Here is a 19,227-nt window from a genome sequence, read left to right as displayed (position 1 = left end):
CTGCTTTTCCAGGCCATAGCAGAGAGCTGGATTGGAAGTGGAGCAGTCAGGACTCGAACTGGCATCCATATGGGATGCCAGCACTGCAGGTGGCAGATTTACTCCCTGTACCACAGTGCTAGCCTCTTTCTTGTTTTTAGCTGTTTTCTCTCACTAAAACATAAGCCCATGAGGCTATCTCCAGATTTGAGAATAAGCATCAGAACATAGTTAATACTTAAGAAACAATAAGTATTGGAGTAAGTTTGGCATAGTAGCTTAAGTTCCCCCTTTGGGATACTTGCATCCCATATTAGAGTGCCTTGTTCAAGTCCTGACCACTCTGCTGCTGCTGCTGCTGCTTCTTTTTTTTTTTTTTTTTAATTTTTTTTTTTTTTTTTTTTTTTTTTTTTTTTTTTTTTGACAGGCAGAGTGGACAGTGAGAGAGAGACAGAGAGAGAAAGGTCTTCCTTTTTGCCGTTGGTTCACCCTCCAATGGCCGCCGCTGCAGCCGGCGCACCGCGCTGATCCTGGCAGGAGCCAGGAGCCAGGTGCTTTTCCTGGTCTCCCATGGGGTGCAGGACCCAAGCACCTGGGCCATCCTCCACTGCACTCCCTGGCCATAGCAGAGAGCTGGCCTGGAAGAGGGGCAACCGGGACAGAATCCGGCGCCCCGACCGGGACTAGAACCCGGTGTGCCGGCGCCGCAAGGTGGAGGATTAGCCTATTGAGCCACGGCGCCGGCTTTTTTTTTTAATTTTTGACAGGCAGAGTAGACAGTGAGAGAGAGAGACAGAGAGAAAGGTCTTCCTTTTTGCCGTTGGTTCACCCTCCAATGGCCGCCGCGGCCGGCGCATCACACTGATCCGAAGCCAGGAGCCAGGTGCTTTTCCTGGTCTCCCATGCAGGTGCAGGGCCCAAGGACTTGGGCCATCCTCTACTGCACTCCCGGGCCATAGCAGAGAGCTGGCCTGGAAGAGGGGGAACCGGGACAGAATCTGGCACCTCGACCGGGACTAGAACCGGTGTGCTGGCGCCGCAAGGCGGAGGATTAGCCTAGTGAGCCGCGGCGCCGGCCCACTCTGCTGCTAATCCAGCTTCCTGCTAATGTGCATCCTGGGAGGCAACAGGTGATGCTTCAATTGCTTGGGTCCCTGTCGTCCATGTGGGAGACCTGGAGTAAGTTCCTTACTCCTGACTTCAGCCTGGCCCAGCCCTGGCTGTTGCAGACATTTGGGGAAATTAGAAAGTCTCTCTTCCTGTCTTTCTGCCTTTCAAATAAAATGGAAATAAAAACTAAAAATAAATAATAAATGTTTATTGAATGAATTAACAAAGTAGATAGAACATTTTAGGGCATCCGGGTTCTAATTTATTCTGCTTAATGAGGCTCTTTGCCTACACGTGGTAATATTCTCCCCATATTCTTGCAACTTTTATCCTGTACAAGATCATGCCTTTTTGGAGGCAACGTTACATTTTTTTGAATGTATTTATTTGAGAGACAGAGAGAGTCAGACAAACAGATGGAGAACTCATCTGCTGACCCACTTTCCAAATGCCTACAACAGCCAGAACTGGGCCAGGGCCAAAGCCGGGAGCTCAATCCACATGGTTGCAAGAATCCAACCACTTGAGTCATCACCGCTGCCTCCCAGGATCCTCATTAGCAGGAAGCTGGAATCAAGAGCTCCAGTGTTCCCACAGGAATCATAATTGGTATCTTAACCACTAAGGCTAAACATTTTCCCCCAAAGATAACATTTTTTAAAAGATGTATTTATTTGAAAAGTAGAGATACAAAGAGAGAGAGAAAGATATTCTATCCACTGGTTCATTCCCCAAATGGCTGCAATGGCTGGGGATGGGCCAGGCCAAAGCCAGGAGCCAGGAGCTTCTTCTGGGTCTCCCACATGGATGCAAGGGCCCAAGTACTTGGGCCGTCTACTTTTTTCCATTAGCAGAGAACTGGATCAGAGGTGGAGCAGCGGGACTTGAAATAGCGCCCACATGGGATGCTGGCACTGCAGGCAGAAGCTTAACTTTCTACACCACAGTGCCAGCTCCCAAAGATAACATTTTTTTAAAAAAAAATTATTTATTTATTTGAAAGGCAGAGTTACAGAGTGGCAGAGGTAGAGAGAGACAGAGAGGTCTTCCATCTGTTGGTTCACTCCCCAAATGGCTGCAATGGCCAGAGCTGCGCCGATCTGAAGCCAGGAGTTCTTCCCGGTTTCTCACATGGATGCAGGGGCCCAGGGACTTGGGCCATTTCCTGCTGCTTTCCCAGACAGCTGGATTGTAAGTGGAGCAGCCTGGACTCAGAACATATGGGATGCTGGTACTGCAGACAGAAGCTTTACCTGCTACGCCACAGTGCCAGCCCCAAAGATAACATTTGAATCTATTCTCCTACTTTGCTTTTAATTAATACTGATGTTTTGTTTTGTTTTTTAAATGTCAGGTCTCAAGGTTGAAGTGACCCATTGTGGACAGATGAAACGAAAATATCGAGTTTGTAATGTGACCAGAAGGCCAGCCAGTCATCAAACGTATGTTAACCACATCTAAAATAGCACAATTACATGCGACAAGTTAATATCTCCTATTATAATTTCAAGATTACCAGAATCTTTGCTTTTAACAGCAAAGCTTTAAGAAATGTTTTAATTTTTTTTTTATGGAGCTACTAATATAAAAAGCTATTTATTATTTATTTAATTCCTTGTGTTTAATTCATACTCTTCCATAGAATATGTTAAATGTTTACCAACTTTTATTTAATGATGCAGTCAGCATTATATATACTTATATAAGCACCATTTGTATACTTATACACTGTGATATTCTCAATACATGGCCTGAATCATCTTTTTTTAAAATTTATTTATTTGAGAGGTAGAGCTACAGACAGTGAGAGGGAGAGACAGAGAGAAAGGTCTTCCTTCCGTTAGTTCATTCCCCAAATGGCTGCAACAGCCGAGCTGTACCATTCCGAAGCCAGGAGCCAGGAGCTTCCTCCAGGTCTCCCATGAGGGTGCAGGGGCCCAAGGACTTGGGCCATCCTCCACTGCTATCCGAGGCCACAGCAGAGAGCTGGATTGGAAATGGAGCAGCCGGGACCAGAACCAGCACCCATATGGGATGCCGGCGCCGCAGGCGAAGGTTTAACCTACTGTGCCAGAGGGCCGGCCCCAGCATCTTTCAAGTCTCAAAGACTGTCATGGGAAGATGTATATTGCTTTGTGGTTTGTTCTGTATGTTCCCCTCTCCTTTTGTAGTTAGTTGTCACTTCTAGTATTTGTTACGAACTGCATTAGCTAATTAATTAATGTAACCCTGTCAGAATAGTTAGATATAGACACATATAATTTTTGTTCAAAGCTTTAAAGCACATAGATTTAAATGTCACAGATGGTCCTCATGCTATTGTTAATTTGTAGGGCTATACCTGTTAAGAAAGCAAGTTTATAGTTATTAATGTGTTAAGTAGTTGAGATAACTGGTCCACCTAAAGAGCCAAAGACTCCCTTAAATCATGCTTCCATTTTTTAACCAAATATTCTGGCAGGAACTAAATATCATGTTTTGTCCATATCCATGTGCATTTGTCCTCAGTTGGGGATCAGAAACTTTGGAGATCTGAAAATGTGGCCTCAATAACTATATTATACTCATTTTGCCAAAAAATGTTCCTGTGCAAATACAACTCCTTTGTGGATGATTCAAAGTCCTTATTTCGGCCGGCGCCGCGGCTCACTAGGCTAATCCTCCGCCTTGTGGTGCCGGCACACCAAGTTCTAGTCCCGGTCAAGGCGCCAGATTCTGTCCCAGTTGCCCCTCTTCCAGGCCAGCTCTCTGCTGTGGCCAGGGAGTGCAGTGGAGGATGGCCCAAGTGCTTGGGCCCTGTACCCCATGGGAGACCAGGATAAGTACCTGGCTCCTGCCATTGGATCAGCGCGGTGCGCCTGCCGCAGCGCGCTAGCCGCGGCAGCCATTGGAGGGTGAACCAACGGCAAAGGGAAGACCTTTCTCTCTGTCTCTCTCTCTCACTGTCCACTCTGCCTGTCAAATAAATAAATAAATAAAACTAAAAATTATATTTGTTTATTTGAGAGGCAGAGAGACACAGAGAGAGCTTGCATCATCTAGTTGATTCAAGGAATGCCCGCACAAGGTCTCGAAGTCTGCCCAGAAAGCTCAGAAGGCTAAATGAATATTATCCCTAATACCTGCCACCCCTGTCTTAATTGGTGGTGGAAGACGGGTCTCAGAACTGTTGTCTCCGTTGGTCATTTAAGTTTAATACTGAAAGACTACTTAATGATAACAATACATCGTAAAACTTTTATTTTTTTTAATTTTTTTTATTTTTGACAGCCAGAGTGGACAGTGAGAGAGAGAGACAGAGAGAGAAAGGTCTTCCTTTGCCGTTGGTTCACCCTCCAATGGCCACCGCTGCAGCCGGCGCACCGCGCTGATCCGATGGCAGGAGCCAGGATCCAGGTGCTTTTCCTGGTCTCCCATGGGGTGCAGGGCCCAAGCACCTGGGCCATCCTCCACTGCACTCCCTGGCCATAGCAGAGAGCTGGCCTGGAAGAGGGGCAACCGGGACAGAATCCGGCGCCCCAACCGGGACTAGAACCCGGTGTGCCGGTGCCGCAAGGTGGAGGATTAGCCTATTGAGCCACGGCGCCGGCTCCATCGTAAAACTTTTAGAAGGATGGCCGGCGCTGCGGCTCACTAGGCTAATCCTCCGCCTAGCGGCGCCGGCACACCAGGTTCTAGTCCCGGTTGGGGCGCCGGATTCTGTCCCGGTTGCCCCTCTTCCAGGCCAGCTCTGTGCTGTGGCCAGGGAGTGCAGTGGAGGATGGCCCAGGTGCTTGGGCCCTGCACCCCATGGGAGACCTGGAAAAGCACCTGGCTCCTGGCTCCTGCCATCTGATCAGCGCGGTGCGCCGGCCGCAGCGCGCCGGCCGCGGCGGCCATTGGAGGGTGAACCAACGGCAAAGGAAGACCTTTCTCTCTGTCTCTCTCTCTCTCACTGTCCACTCTGCCTGTCAAAAAAAATAAAAAAATAAAAAATAAAAAATAAAAAAACTTTTAGAAGGATGGAGAATGTTTTGTGGACCACTTTTTTGTGTGTTTGGTAGTTTTAAGTTATTAGTTTTTAAAATCAGTACTTTTTAATGGAAACAACTTGACCAAAAATCTATCACAGAATTTTGAGGGCAATTAAAACAACGTTTAATGAGAACAAGAAAGAAATGCCCACAATGACCAGGGCTGGGCTGGGGCCAAAGTTGGGAGCCAGGACCTCAATTCATGTCTCCCACATGGGTGGCAGAGACCCAATTGCTTGAGCTACTACCATTGGCTCCCAGGATCTCCACTAACAGGAAGCTGGAGTCAGGAGTCAGAGATGGCATCAGACCCAGGCACACCAGCAGGGGATACTGGCACCTTAACTGATATCCCAGCCACAAAGATGAATACCTACCCCTAAAATTCTTTCTGAAAATTATTTTCAAATTTTTTATTGAAATGTTTTTCTCATCCTACCTAGCTTCAACAAATGTGGGAAAGTTCAGTGGAATCATTGTTCTGGTTAAATATTAAAGTTACTTAATTAAAAATGCTCAAGTAGATTTTTTTGTCTTTTGAGTGATCAAGGTTGAAAATATTATGTCTTTATTTACTTATTTAGAAAAAGAAGAACTTGAGGAAATTTCTAAAAAGACATTCTCTCCTTTAGTTTTCCTTTACAGCTAGAAAATGGTCAAGCCATGGAATGTACAGTAGCTCAATATTTTAAGCAAAAGTATAGTCTGCAGCTGAAATACCCTCATCTTCCCTGTCTCCAAGTGGGACAGGAGCAAAAGCATACATACTTGCCACTTGAGGTAAGGGAAACTGAATTTTCTTTTGCCAGTCTCTTGAATAAGTTTTGTTTGTTTGTTTGTTTAAGTAGAGTTCTAAACTAGTTGTGGAACTTAGTTTCTAAAATATTTTTGGCAGATCATTATGTAACAGCATTTCTATTTTTCTGGAAATGAAAGATACAAGGTACAGTTGGGCAAGTAAGCCCGCTACACAAGCAACTTCCTTTTTGCTTCTTGGCAGGTGTGTAACATAGTGGCAGGACAGCGATGTATCAAGAAGCTCACAGACAATCAGACTTCCACGATGATCAAAGCCACAGCCAGATCTGCTCCTGACAGACAGGAAGAAATCAGTAGACTGGTCAGTAAGGCATGGGCTTCAAGATTAGCTAACTTTAAGATGAAAAAAGAGCGAAAGAACAGAAAACTCCTGATGAGACACAGTTACTCTGGTTTTTATGTATTCAGGTTTTCCTGTTCTTTAGGTGAAGAGTAACAGCATGGTAGGAGGTCCTGACCCTTACCTTAAAGAATTTGGTATCGTTGTCCACAATGAAATGACAGAACTCACAGGCAGGGTGCTTCCAGCACCAATGCTGCAATACGGAGGCCGGGTAAGCTTTTTTGTCTCATTCTGCAAGTTTTCTCCACAACTAGTCAAAACGAGAATACGTGCAAGGTTTCCCCCGTTACACCACGCTGAATTTTCTCCTGTAGTTTGGCCCATTATTGTTTTTTTATCTGCTGGCTCATATCAAATAGAATTTTGTTTATTCCCTCATCCATACTAAAATGGCCTTAGATTGTAATGTCTTTTCTCTTTTCTTTTGTTTCTTTTTTTTGTTTTTGTTTTTTAAGAATAAAACAGTAGCCACACCCAACCAGGGTGTCTGGGACATGCGAGGAAAGCAGTTTTATGCTGGCATTGAAATTAAAGTTTGGGCAGTTGCTTGTTTTGCGCCTCAGAAACAATGTAGGGAAGATTTACTAAAGTGAGTATCTTCGTATTTTCAGCTTAGTAATATCCCTTCCAGATATGAAAATCCCTTCTTTACGTGAATGTGCTGTAGACACTGGCACTCAGATCACTGACTCCCCTAGTGATACCATCTGGCTGTATGAAAAAGACTTTGTGTTAATAGTAAATGACAAACTTGGGAATTACATTAAGAATCTGACTCAACTTCCTTCCAGCTAGAGCAGAAAATTGTGACTAAAAAAGCCAAAGCAAAGCTGATTGGTTGATTCTTGAGTTCCTTGTGAAGCTTCCTTTGATATTAAATTGTATCTTTTCAGCTAAGATAAAAACCAGTTTATTTTTAATCATTATAATTTGCTAGGGAGCTTGTTTCCCTGCAGGGTTACTGGCAAATAATATTGGTTCACGTGTTAAGCCAATGCAGCTTTCTATAGAAAGGAAGTGAGTGAGAAGGGTGATCAAAGATTAAAAAAATCAAGAGGGAAGAGGGGGGAAAGAAAGGAATTCTAAACAGTATTGGCAGACACACAAACAAAATTATTCTAATACTTTACATATAGATTGAAGGAACTTGTTAAGTCTAAAATTTGAAACTGCAAAATGAATTTTTTTAAAGTGATGATTTCTTTTGACATTGTTCTTGTACCAAGTGTTACAAATTTGAATAGAATGCTAAATGTATCAACTTAGTGACTGTATTTCTGTGTTCTCAGTTGAATGCAAGCTTACCCAGCTACTCTTGTATCAGGTTTACCAAAACACAACTTACTTGAAATTTTGAATCTGCTTTTCTTCAGTCCAGAATTTCTAATTTGAATTTTTAAACAGATCTTTGAATATGAGTGCTTTTCTACTCCCTAGGGCCCCAATGGAGGCATTCTTATTTAAAAATTCCAAATGATAACCTGATAGTTTAATAATTCTGATTCTTCTCTGCTGTCATTGCTGTGATACAACTGCCAGTCTGCTTTTGGCAGCCAGTGAAAGATTTGTTATTGTTGTTTATTTGTTTCTCATTCTGGCTAGGAATTTGTGAAACTAAAAGAAATATTTTAGGGGGAAATAATGCTAAGAATGAACATTGAAATGAAAATGCTGTGCCACTGGTTCTGTTTTAACAGGAGTTTTACAGATCAACTGCGTAAAATCTCTAAGGACGCAGGAATGCCCATCCAGGGTCAGCCGTGTTTCTGCAAGTATGCACAAGGTGCAGACAGTGTGGAGCCCATGTTCAAACATCTAAAAATGACATATGTGGGCCTACAGCTAATAGTGGTTATCTTACCTGGAAAGACACCAGTATATGGTATGGAACCTTTTTAAAAAATGTTTAAAAGACTCATTTATTTGAAAGGCAGAGAGAGAAAGAGGGAGAGAGAGAGAGAGCGCGAGTGCACGTCCATCCACTAGCTTGCTCCCCAAATGGTCACAATGGCTGTGGTTGGTCCAGGCTGAAGCCAGGAACCCAGAACTCCATCTGGGTCTTCCAACTGGATGGCAGGGGCCCAAGTACTTGGGCCATCTTCTGCTGCTTTCCCAGGCACATTAGCAGGGAGCTGGATTGGAAGCAGAGCAGCTGGAACTTGAACTATTGCTCTGATATGGGATGCCAGCCCTGTAAGTGGCAGCTAGGCTCACTGCACCCCAGCACCAGGGTATGGAACCTTTCAATGCTGAGTGAAGAATGATTTCAAGCCAGGATGAACTAGGTTATGCTACATTCACAAACAACTCCTTGCTTTCCATGGTTCTAAGCAACAAAGATTTATTTCTTCCTCCCACTATGTGTCCACTAAGGGTGGACTGCAGCCCCTGTCTCCGGTGATCTTGTCATCCTTACTGTGGGATCCCACTTGGCAGAGCAGCCACTATTTGGGATGTTGTTGGTCCCCAATTCTCTTTTCTCTCTGCAGCTCCTCAGCTATACCCAGCCTCATGGCCTTACCCAACCCTGTAGGGGTGCAGGGATGGGATCAGGTCAAGCTGGACACACCTAACTTAGTCTGGGAAGCCACAAGAACTACAATATTTGGTGAAAAACACTAATGATGATAGTGAGGAAGAGTACAGGAGCCTGCCTTCCAGGAGAGGGCTTAGATTTTATCTTCTCTAACAATGATACAAAGTTCTTTTTGCTTTAAAGTTAAGTAAAGGATGTAGGAACTACAGAGTAGCAATCTGAACTTTGTGTAGGCAACACTATTTGCTTCTTTTGTTTCCCTCTGTTTATGGCTGGTGTGTAGATGGGGATGGAAGGGGCTGAGGCAAGGTAGCATTCAAAAGGCTTGTGTGTGTGCTGAGAGGAAGGCTCTGGGGAGGTGGATTCCTTTGCCAGGCTTGTCATGTGGGAAAAGCAACCTCAAAAGACTGAGCGAGTGGTGGCAGGCAGTGCCAAAGAATAAAGGAAGTAGGCTGGCTTCAGGGCTGCAGAAAGGGAAAAAAAGGGAGGAGGGCCTAACCAAGCAGAAGGAGAAGTTGCCCTGCAGGGTTAACCCATGAAGGGCCTGATACGTGAGAAGCCTCCAGCACCATGTACAGTGTATACTGTAGGTGCTCTGTAACTGTTACTTCATGGGTTAATTTTTCTTCTACTCTTAGTAATTAGGAGACTATGTAACATTTTTAAATGAATTACTTAACCTTTTTTTTTTTTCTTTTAGCGGAGGTGAAACGTGTGGGAGACACCCTTCTAGGTATGGCCACCCAGTGTGTCCAGGTAAAGAATGTGGTGAAGACTTCACCCCAAACCCTCTCCAACCTTTGCCTGAAGATAAATGCGAAGCTCGGAGGGATTAACAATGTGCTTGTCCCTCATCAGAGGTGAGAGTCTGAATTCTGCTTTTCCTGCTTTTGTTGAAAATCTAACTTCCATGATTGATGGTAAAGCACACACACCTCAAATATGCATCTCAATTACTTTTTCTTCTGTGTCTATACACCCGGGCACACACCTCTGAGGGTGAGATTTGGAGTTTTTCTAATACCACCCAGCCATCCTTGTGCCCCCTCCAAATAGAGAAACCCCAAAGGTAGCTGATCTCTATCACCATAGGTTAGTTTTGCCCCTTTTTGAACTTCATATAAATAGAAACATGTAATATGTACCATTTTGTGTCTATCTTCTTTTACTCAACATTATGTCTATGAGATTCATTTATCTGGTTGCATTTAGTGGTAGTTTATTGCTTTTCATTATTGTGTTTTATTTCATGGCATGATTAAATCATACAATTTAATCTTTTCTATCATTGCTGGATATTCTCATTCATTATACAATTCTACATTCTTGGTGGACTTAAGCACTCTATATTTTGTGTGGAATTCCAGGAGTGGAATTGCTGAGTTATAAGGAATAGAGTTACAGATAATATGCCTAGTTAGCATTAATAGATACCGTCAAAAAGTTTTCTAAAGTGGTTGTACCAGTTTACCTTTCTGCTGAGAATTCTAATTGCTCCATATCCTTACTAACACTTGGTAATATCTGTCCTTTTAATTTGAGCCATGGCAGGCATTGTGATACAGAGGGTAAAGCTGCTGCTTGGGATGCCTGCATCGCATATTGGAGTGCCTGGGGTCATGTCCACCTTCACTTCCAATCCAACTTCCTGCAAATGCTCCTGGGAGGTGCCATATGATGGCTCAAGTACATGGGACCCTGCCACCCACTTGGAAGACCTAGATAGAGTTTCTGGCTTTCTTTGGGCATTTGGGGAGAGAACCAGTGGATAGAAGATCTCTCTTTGTCTCTGTCTCTCTCTGTCACTCTGCCTTTCAAATAAATAAAAACTAAAAATTTTAGCCATTTTGTTTGGAGAATAATAGTATCTCAGTATGATTTTAATTTGCATTCCCCTGATGACTAATGATGCTGAACACATTTTCATATGCTTATTGGCTATTTAGACATCTTCTTATGTAGTGGACCTTTTCAGTCCTTTGCCCATTTTTTATATTGGGTTGTGAATCTTTTACATTAATTTGTGGTAGTTCTTTGTGACTTCTGGATATAGTGATAGGATATAGATATTGCACATATCTTTTGAATTTTTTAAAGATTATTTTATTTATTTGAAAGACAGAGTTATAGAGAGAGGTAGAGACAGAGAGAGAGGTCTTCCAACCACTGGTTCACCCCCCAGATGACCACAATGGCCGGAGCTGTGCCAATCCAAAGCCAGAAGCCAGGAGCTTTTTCCAGGTCTCCCATGTGGGTGCAGGGGCCCAAGGACTTGGGCCATCTTCTACTGCTTTCCCAGGCCATAGCAAAGAGCTGGATTGGAAGAGGAGCAGCTGGGACTAGAACTGGCACCCATATGCAATGCCAGCACTTCAGGCCAGGGCTTTAACCCTCTATGCCACAGCGCCAGCCCCATATCTTTTGAATTTTTAATATCTCTGGGCCTTAGTTCTTCATCTGTCTAGATAATAATATCTGCCTTGACAACTATAAACGTTGCTTTTGGATCCAGGTAGAAATATTACTATGCTAACTAAATACCTAAATTAAGCACTGTTAAGTTTCTAAGTAGTGAGTTTCTTTTCATGTCTTTAATTTGGTTTCATTTCTGTAATAGTCACCCAATTTCTTTAAAAAATTTTTTTTCTTTATTTTATTGGCTTGAGAGTTAGAGAGACAGAGAGCTCTCATCCACTGGTTCACTCCCCAAATGCCTGTAATGGCTGGTGCTGGGTCAGGCTAAAGCCAGGAGCCAGGAAGCCAATCCTGGTCTCTCATGTGAGGGGCAGGGGTCCAGCTATTTGAACCATCACCTCCCAAGTGCACATTAGCAGGAAGCTGGAACCAAGAGCTCGATCTGGGAATCAAACCCAGGTACTCCAATATGGGATGTCAGGCATCTTAAGTGCTAGGACAAATGCCCACCCTAAGCCACACAATTATTTTTAAAGATTTATTTATGGGGCCGGCACTGTAGTGTAGCAGGTAAACCCATTGCCTGCAGTGCCGGCATTCCATATGGGCACCAGTTCAAGTCCTAGTTGCTCTACTTCTGATCCAGCTCTCTGGCCTGGGAAAGCAGTAGAAGATGGCCTAAGTCCTTGGGCCCCTGTACCCACATAGGAAACCCAGAAGAGGTTTCTGGCTCCTGGTTTTGGATTGGTGCAACTCTGGCCATTGTGGTTATTTGTGGAGTGAACTAGCAGATGGAAGATTCTCATCTCAGTTTGAGTCCCAGCTGCTCCACTTCCAATCCAGCTCTCTGCTAATGCACCTGGGAAAGTGATAGAAGATGGTTCAAGTGCTTGGACTCCTACAGCTCACATGAGAAACCTGATTGAAACTCCTGGCTCTTGGCTTCAGCCTGGCCCAGTCCTGATAATTATGACCATTTGGGGAGGGAACCAGTAGATGGAAGACCTCTTTCTCTCACTCACTCACTCAACTCTCTCTCCTTCTCCTTCTCTGTAACTCTTTCAAATAAATAAATAAACCTTTAAAAGAAAAGTGGAGCAGCTGGGACTCAAACCAGCGCCCATATGGGATGCCAGCATCACAGGTGGCAACTTAACCTGGTATGCCACAACACTGGCCCTGCTCTTTTTTTTTTTAGACTTATTTATTTATTTGAAAGACAGAGTTATATAGAGAGAGTGACAGAGAGGGGGATCTTCCATCCACTGGTTCACTCCTCAAATAGATTCAATGGCCATGGTGGGGCCAGGCTGAAGCCAGGAGCCAGGAAACTCTTCCTGGTCTCCCACACAGATGCAAAAGCCCAAGGACTTGGGCCATCTGCTGCTGCTTTCCCAGGCCATAGCAGAGAACTGGATCAGAAGTGGAGCAGCCAGGACTCGAACCAGCACCCATATGGTGCCCACTGCAGGCAGTGGCTTCACCTGCTACGCCACAGCACTGGCCCCAAAGTATCACATCTTTTTTTTTTTTTTTTTTTTTTTTTTTTTTAGATTCATTTATTTATTTGAAAGTCAGTTACACAGAGAGAGGAGAAGCAGAGAGAGAGAGGAGTATCACTTCTTAAAGAGGACTAAATCCATGTACATTCTGCAATTCTGTTTCTGTTGTAGAGATGTTAGGATCCCAAGAGAACCTGTTCTGGGGAAGTATTTCCTTAACACACAGAGATTTCATTGAATTTGGATTAGGTCTTCTTCCTGCCAGTATAGAAGAACCATGTTCACCTTGCAGTCAATTCGGAGTCTCTGAATTTGGTGGCACCAATACTTGGTTGTACTTAGTGTTCTCTGTCGATGGGCACAGTCTTTGCTCTTTCTTAGTAGATTATACCTGTGATTATCTCTGGTGATATACTCTTGCTATACTCAAGCATTTTTACCTGTCTGAATGGCATTGTCTCCTTAAATCTGAGCAGGCCCTCCGTGTTCCAGCAGCCTGTCATCTTCCTGGGTGCAGATGTCACACACCCCCCAGCTGGAGATGGGAAGAAGCCCTCCATTGCCGCCGTGGTGGGCAGTATGGATGGCCACCCCAGCCGGTACTGTGCCACCGTGCGTGTGCAGACTTCCCGGCAGGAGATTTCCCAGGAGCTCCTCTACAGTCAGGAGGTCATCCAGGACCTTACTAACATGGTTCGAGAGCTGCTGATCCAGTTCTACAAATCCACACGCTTCAAACCCACTCGGATCATCTATTATCGTGGCGGGGTATCAGAGGGACAGATGAAACAGGTACTTTCTCTCATTTTGCTTTGTGGGGTTTCCAGGACTCTAACAGAGCTGCCTCCCATTTGCCTCTCTGGAAAAGTCAGATCTGGGAGATGCTGGGTGAGTTCTCAATTAAACATCATGCTGTGTCTGTCTCCTAGGTAGCTTGGCCAGAACTAATAGCAATTCGAAAGGCATGTATTAGCTTGGAAGAAGATTATCGACCAGGAATAACGTATATTGTGGTGCAAAAAAGGCACCACACACGACTCTTCTGCGCAGATAAGACAGAAAGGGTAAGAGGATGTAATATAAGCTTCCCTACCTGAGGCCATGGCTACTGAATGTGTTTTTGAGTGGGCATGTAGACAATTTTCCCCAAAAACAGAAGTGCCTAATAATAATTTGATAAATATGTTAACTGCCATTGAGCCTCGATGGCCAATTCTGAGTGATACAAGTTTCAAGAATGAATATTCCTCTTGTTTGACAGAAATGCTGATTTCTAGACTTGTTTTTTGAGTGTGGAGGAGCGGAGATCAGAAACAGGCCAGGTACAGTGATAAAGGCAGCCCTCAAAGGAGGGTTGTCTATGTGGACTCCATTGCCCTTTGCTACTTTTGGCTGCCACAGTTCCAGGGTTACAGAAGGATCAATCTCTAAAGTGACTTTTTATCTATGTAATTCATGGAGTACAAACTCTGAGCAATTATTAACACATTTGTGAATTCACATAGGTGAATTACTTAACTTTTCTAAGCCATTAAGCAAGTAGTTTGACTTAAGTTTTCTTCAGTTTTATGATGGTGCTAAAGTAATATGCATTCAGTAGAAATCGTACTTTGCATTTTGAATGCTGACCTTTTTCTGGGCTAATAGTATGCGGCGTGATACAGTCCTTCCCTGCTGAGCAGCAGCAGCAGCAGCAGCAGCCTGCAGCCAGTAGTCAGCCCGCGATTGTGAGGGGAAGCAAGGGAACTCTGCAGTGCACTGTGCTGCGAAGCTACGATGTTCAGCTCAGGCACATTAAATGCATTTTCAGCTAGCATATGTTTTCCATATATGATAGGTTTATCAGAATGTCACCACGTTATAAATTGAGGAGCATCTATATTCTCATCAGTATAATATGATTAAGAACAATAGTGGGGCTGGCGCCACAGCTCAATAGGCTAATCCTCTGTCTGCGGCGCTGGCACCCCGGGTTCTAGTCCCGGTTGGGGCGCCGGATTCTGACCCGGCTGCTCCTCTTCCAGTCCAGCTCTCTGCTGTGGCCCGGGAGGGCAGTGGAGGATGGCCCAGGTCCTTGGACCCTGCACCCACATGGGAGACCAGGAGGAAGCACCTGGCTCCTGGCTTCGGATCGGCGCAGCGAGCCAGCCACAATGTGCCAGCCGTAGCAGCCACTTGGGGAATGAACCAACAGCAAAAGGAAGACCTTTCTCTCTGTCTCTCTCTCTCTCTCTCTAACTCTGCCTGTCAAAAAAACAAACAAACAAACAAACAAAAAAAAAACAATAGTGGGATAGGTGCTTGGCCTAGAGGTTAAGATGCCTGTATCCCTTATCAAATTGCCTGGGTTCAATACCCAACTCTGGTTTCTGATTCCAGCTTCCTGCCAATGCAGACCATGGGAGGCAGTGGTGGTGGCTCAAATGGTTGCATGCCTGCCACCCACGTGGGAAATCTGGATTGAATTCCTGTCTTCAGCCCAGCCATTTTGTAGCTGTTGTAGGCATCTGAGGAGTGAGCCAGCAGATAGGAGCTTTATCTGTCTCTCTCTCTCTCTCTCCCTCTCAAATTAAAAAATAATTTTTAAAGAAGAACAACATTTATTTCAGAGAGTGTTTTAAAGATTAACAAATGAGTATTAATTTGGGGTACAATGCTCAGCACTTGATAAAAGGCATTTCATGTTATCTGTTTATAATCTGGTACTTATGTATAAACTAGGTAAGTCACACATCCATAATATTTGAATCACTTTGCTTCTTTGGTTTTTTCATGCCATTAATTCATCTTATCCAGGCCTCCCTGATCCATCCCCAGGGAGATGAGAATTTTCTACTGCCCAATCACATGATCTTGTTGGCCTCTCCTATTGTTTTCTAGTGCACCCTTAGGTTTTTTTGGTTCCTAATCCATGAATGGGCTTTCCTTTAATTTTCTGAATCATTAGAAAGCTAAGGTTCTTTCTTTTTTTCTGGGGCCCCAGCTCCATCAATCAGCTTAGATTAAAAGTTCCCCCTTCTAAGTTGACCAGATGCTGACTCATTAGTACTTCTTAGACTTTGTTAACACAAATTATCTGAATTCTTGCCTGATCACTGGGCTCCAAACATCCTGCCACCTCCACCTTAACTGCTCTTTGCACCCCTCCACCTGCCTGAGAACCCACTGTCCATGGAACCTTGGTCCTGAATTGTCTTTTTTTTATTATTAATTAATTAATTTGAAATAGTTACAGAGAGAGAGAGAGAGAAAGGGAAAGAGAGAAAGAAAGAAAGTCTTCCATCTGCTAGTTCACTGCCCAAATGGCCAGAGCTGGGTGAATCTGAAACCAGGAGCCAGGAACTTCTTCCAAGTCTTCCACGTGAGTGCAGGGGCCTAAGCACGTGAGCCATCTTCTATTGATTTCCCAGGCCATAGCAGAGCTGGATCAGAAGAGGAGCAGCCGGGACTTGAACCAGCGCCCATATGGGGTGCCAGCACTGCAAGCAGTGGCTTTACCCCTGCCACAGTGCCTGTCCCCTGAATTGTCTTTCTAAAACTCAACGCTATCTCATGGTTCTGTTTTTTGTCACCCAGTAAACTGTGACAGTCCTAGTCTTGATCTGCTTTGTACCCTGACATTTGCCAGCATCTTCACTTCTCTATGTGTGCCTCTTGCCAATCTCCAACTCTGAATCAGTCACTTGCCCACTTTCTTTGCTTCTTCAGAGGCTGACCTGGAGTTACTGGGGGAGAAAAATCATTCATGTAATCATGAACTATACAAGATTATAAATTCATGTTAGCAAATCTCAGCCAAGTCTTGGATGCTACAGTTTTTAATTTTTCCTTTTCCCCTTCCAAATATTTGTACTCTCGGTTCTCCAGTTGCATCCATGATGCCTTCATTGCCAACAAAGTCCTATCTTCTGTTTCCCCCAGAAAACAAACTCTAGGAGGCCCAAATTTTCTTAGCTGTTCTCTATTTTTCAAACTTAGTTGTATCTTATATTTGCACATCTCCTTCCTTATATCTCAAGCTAATCTCTCCAACTATGCTTTCTTTTCCTGACTTAGGTTTGGAAGGGAGGGAGAAAGAGAGTGAGATAACACCTCCATTGATGGTTCACTCCCCAAATATCTGCAATGGCTGGGACAGGGTGAGGCCAAAACCAGGAGCCATGAACTCAATCCAGGTTGCACGAACCCAATTACTTGAGTCATCACTTCTGTCTCCCAGGGTCTGCATTATCAGGAAGTTGAGGTCAGGAATAGAGCCAGGCACCCAAACTCGGACATTTTTATAAGGGATGTGAGAGACTTAACTGTTGTGTTACCACTAGGCTAACTGCCTGTCCTGCCACCTGTGGTTTGTTTGTTATTTTGTGGTTTTGTTTTTGTTTTTGTTTTTGTTTTTTGAGAGGCAGAGAGAAAGGGGGTGAGGGGAAACAGATGGGGAGAGTGAGATCCCATTTGCTGGTTCACTTCACTCCCCTAATGTCCACAATGGCTGAGACTGGACCAAGACCTGGAAACTCAATGTAGGACTCCCATGGGGTGGTAGGAACCCAGTTGTTTGAGCCATCACTGCCACCTCCCAAGGTCTGCATTATTAGGAGCCGGAACTGGGCATTGAATGTAGGTACTCTGATATGAGGTGTTCTAACCAGCATCTTAACTGCTAGACTAAATGTTCCTGTCAGTGTAATTTCTTTTATAAAAGTATATTTATTTGGGGGCTGGCACTGTGGTGTAGCAGGTAAAGCCACCGCCTGCAATGCTGGCATCCCATTTGGGAACCAGTTCGACTCCTGGCTGCTCCACTTCTGATCCAGCTCTCTTCTATCACCTAGGAAAGCAGTAGAAGATGGCCCAAGTCCTTGGAGCCCTGCATGTACCTGCATGGGAGACCTGGAAGAGGCTCCTGGCTCCTGGCTTCAGATCAGCACAGGTCTGGCCGTTGTGGCCATTTAGGGAGTGAACCAGCAGATGGAAGACTTCTCTCTCTCTCTCTCTCTCTCTCTCTCTCTCTCTCTCTCTCTCTGCCTCTGCCTCTCTGTAACTCTGCCTTTCAAATAAATAAGTAAATCTTACAAAAAATAAGAAAAAAGGAAACAACCACTTCACTTTCTATAGGTACCTTCTCACAACACACTTCAATTTTCTGTAGACTGACTGCAGTTTCAGTAACTCCACTGAAGATGTGCATCTTGTCACTGATCTCTGCAGCACTTAAGGAAATGACTGCCCTCATTGGCCTTAGCAATAGGACTTTCCAGGTTCACTGCCTAGCTCTATAATTACTCTTTGACTGTTCTTCCTCCCTCTGTCCATTGAACACTGGTATTTCCTGGCATCTCAGATCTCCCTTTTCTCAATTTCAACCTGGTCTTTAGTCTCATCCACTTTTATGAGCTTAATTATTTACTTGTTGTTTTCTAAATTTGTTTTTCCAACCCCAAACCACTCTGTGAAACTCCTGATGTGTACTCTTAATTACTCAGCAGCCATATTTACCTAGATGTTCAATGGGCATTGCATCAGTCAAGGTAGACTAGGCTGTGCTATGGTAACACAGCAAAAACCCAACTCTTCATGGCTTACAAAGATTTCTTTCTGCTCACATTACACATTCATTGCGGCTTCGCTGCAGCTGTGACCCTGCAGTCCTCGTGTTGGAACCTAGGCTGGCCGGAGGCATCTATGTGGAACATTGCCAGTCATTGTGGCAGAGGGGGAAAAGATACACAATAAGCCAAGTGCTGCCTCTTAAAGATTCTGCCCAGAAGTCACACATTTCAGGCCACATTGTATCAACCAAAGCAATTCACATGGCCCCTCTTGAGAGATTAATTGGGTGGGGAGATATAATCTTCCCTGAGGGAGGGGCCGGGAACATTTGGCAACAGTGATACAATGAACCACAGGCGTTTCAAGCAAAACATGTCTAAACCTTCTACTGGTTGTTTCATCCCCATCCAAAGCCTATTCATCTCCCAAATTTTCCTTTTACCCTAACTTGGCATCATTATACCTTTAGTCAGCCAGCTTAGAAACTTCAGAGTTGTCCTAAAGTCTTCTCCTCCTTTCCTGTCCCCTGCCTGTGTCCAGTTGGTCCAACAGTCCTCTGTGTTGTATCCTGGTGTCTCGTCTCAGCTCTTCCTCTTGGGTTTCTGCTGCCCTAGGCGGAACACTTCTGTGTTGGAGTTGGAGAAGTCTCTCTGCGGTCTCCCTGTCTCCTTTCCTCCTTCACTAAGGCATTCTCTACCCTCCATGCTGTCAAGGCTGAGTGTTTAAAACAAGATCTTATTGTGCAACTCCACTGCTCAAAAGTCTTCAGGCATTCCAGGGTTTAGCCTAGTGGCTAAGATGTCGGTTAAAATGCCCAAGCTCCATGTCGGAGTGCCTGGGTTCAATACCTGGCTCCAGTTCCGGACTCCAGCTTCCTGGTAATGCAGACCCTTCGAGGCAGTGGTGATGGCTCCAGTGATAACTTTCTGCCACCCATGTGGGAGACCTGGATTGAGTTTC

The 19,227-nt window shown here is 44.5% G+C and overlaps 1 protein-coding gene across 4 annotated transcripts in view; it reads left to right on the top strand.

The window, feature by feature from the left end:
- LOC100357099 (protein argonaute-4) overlaps positions 1–19,227 on the top strand; it is a 43,124-nt gene that overhangs the window by 12,064 nt on the left and 11,833 nt on the right. For all 4 annotated transcript variants that reach the window (XM_070078768.1, XM_051832165.2, XM_051832166.2 and 1 more), the window contains 9 exons: positions 2,444–2,531; positions 5,735–5,882; positions 6,103–6,222; positions 6,347–6,475; positions 6,720–6,853; positions 7,962–8,146; positions 9,501–9,660; positions 13,194–13,509; positions 13,647–13,781. In XM_070078768.1, coding sequence (XP_069934869.1) covers positions 2,444–2,531; positions 5,735–5,882; positions 6,103–6,222; positions 6,347–6,475; positions 6,720–6,853; positions 7,962–8,146; positions 9,501–9,660; positions 13,194–13,509; positions 13,647–13,781 — 1,415 coding nt within the window. The remainder of the gene's footprint in view (positions 1–2,443; positions 2,532–5,734; positions 5,883–6,102; positions 6,223–6,346; positions 6,476–6,719; positions 6,854–7,961; positions 8,147–9,500; positions 9,661–13,193; positions 13,510–13,646; positions 13,782–19,227) is intronic.

Source organism: Oryctolagus cuniculus, chromosome 7 (assembly GCF_964237555.1).
Source record: "Oryctolagus cuniculus chromosome 7, mOryCun1.1, whole genome shotgun sequence".
In the NCBI taxonomy this organism is placed as follows: Eukaryota; Metazoa; Chordata; class Mammalia; order Lagomorpha; family Leporidae; genus Oryctolagus; species Oryctolagus cuniculus.
Note: the sequence above shows the minus strand (reverse complement) of the source record. Positions and strands in the feature narration are given on the sequence as shown.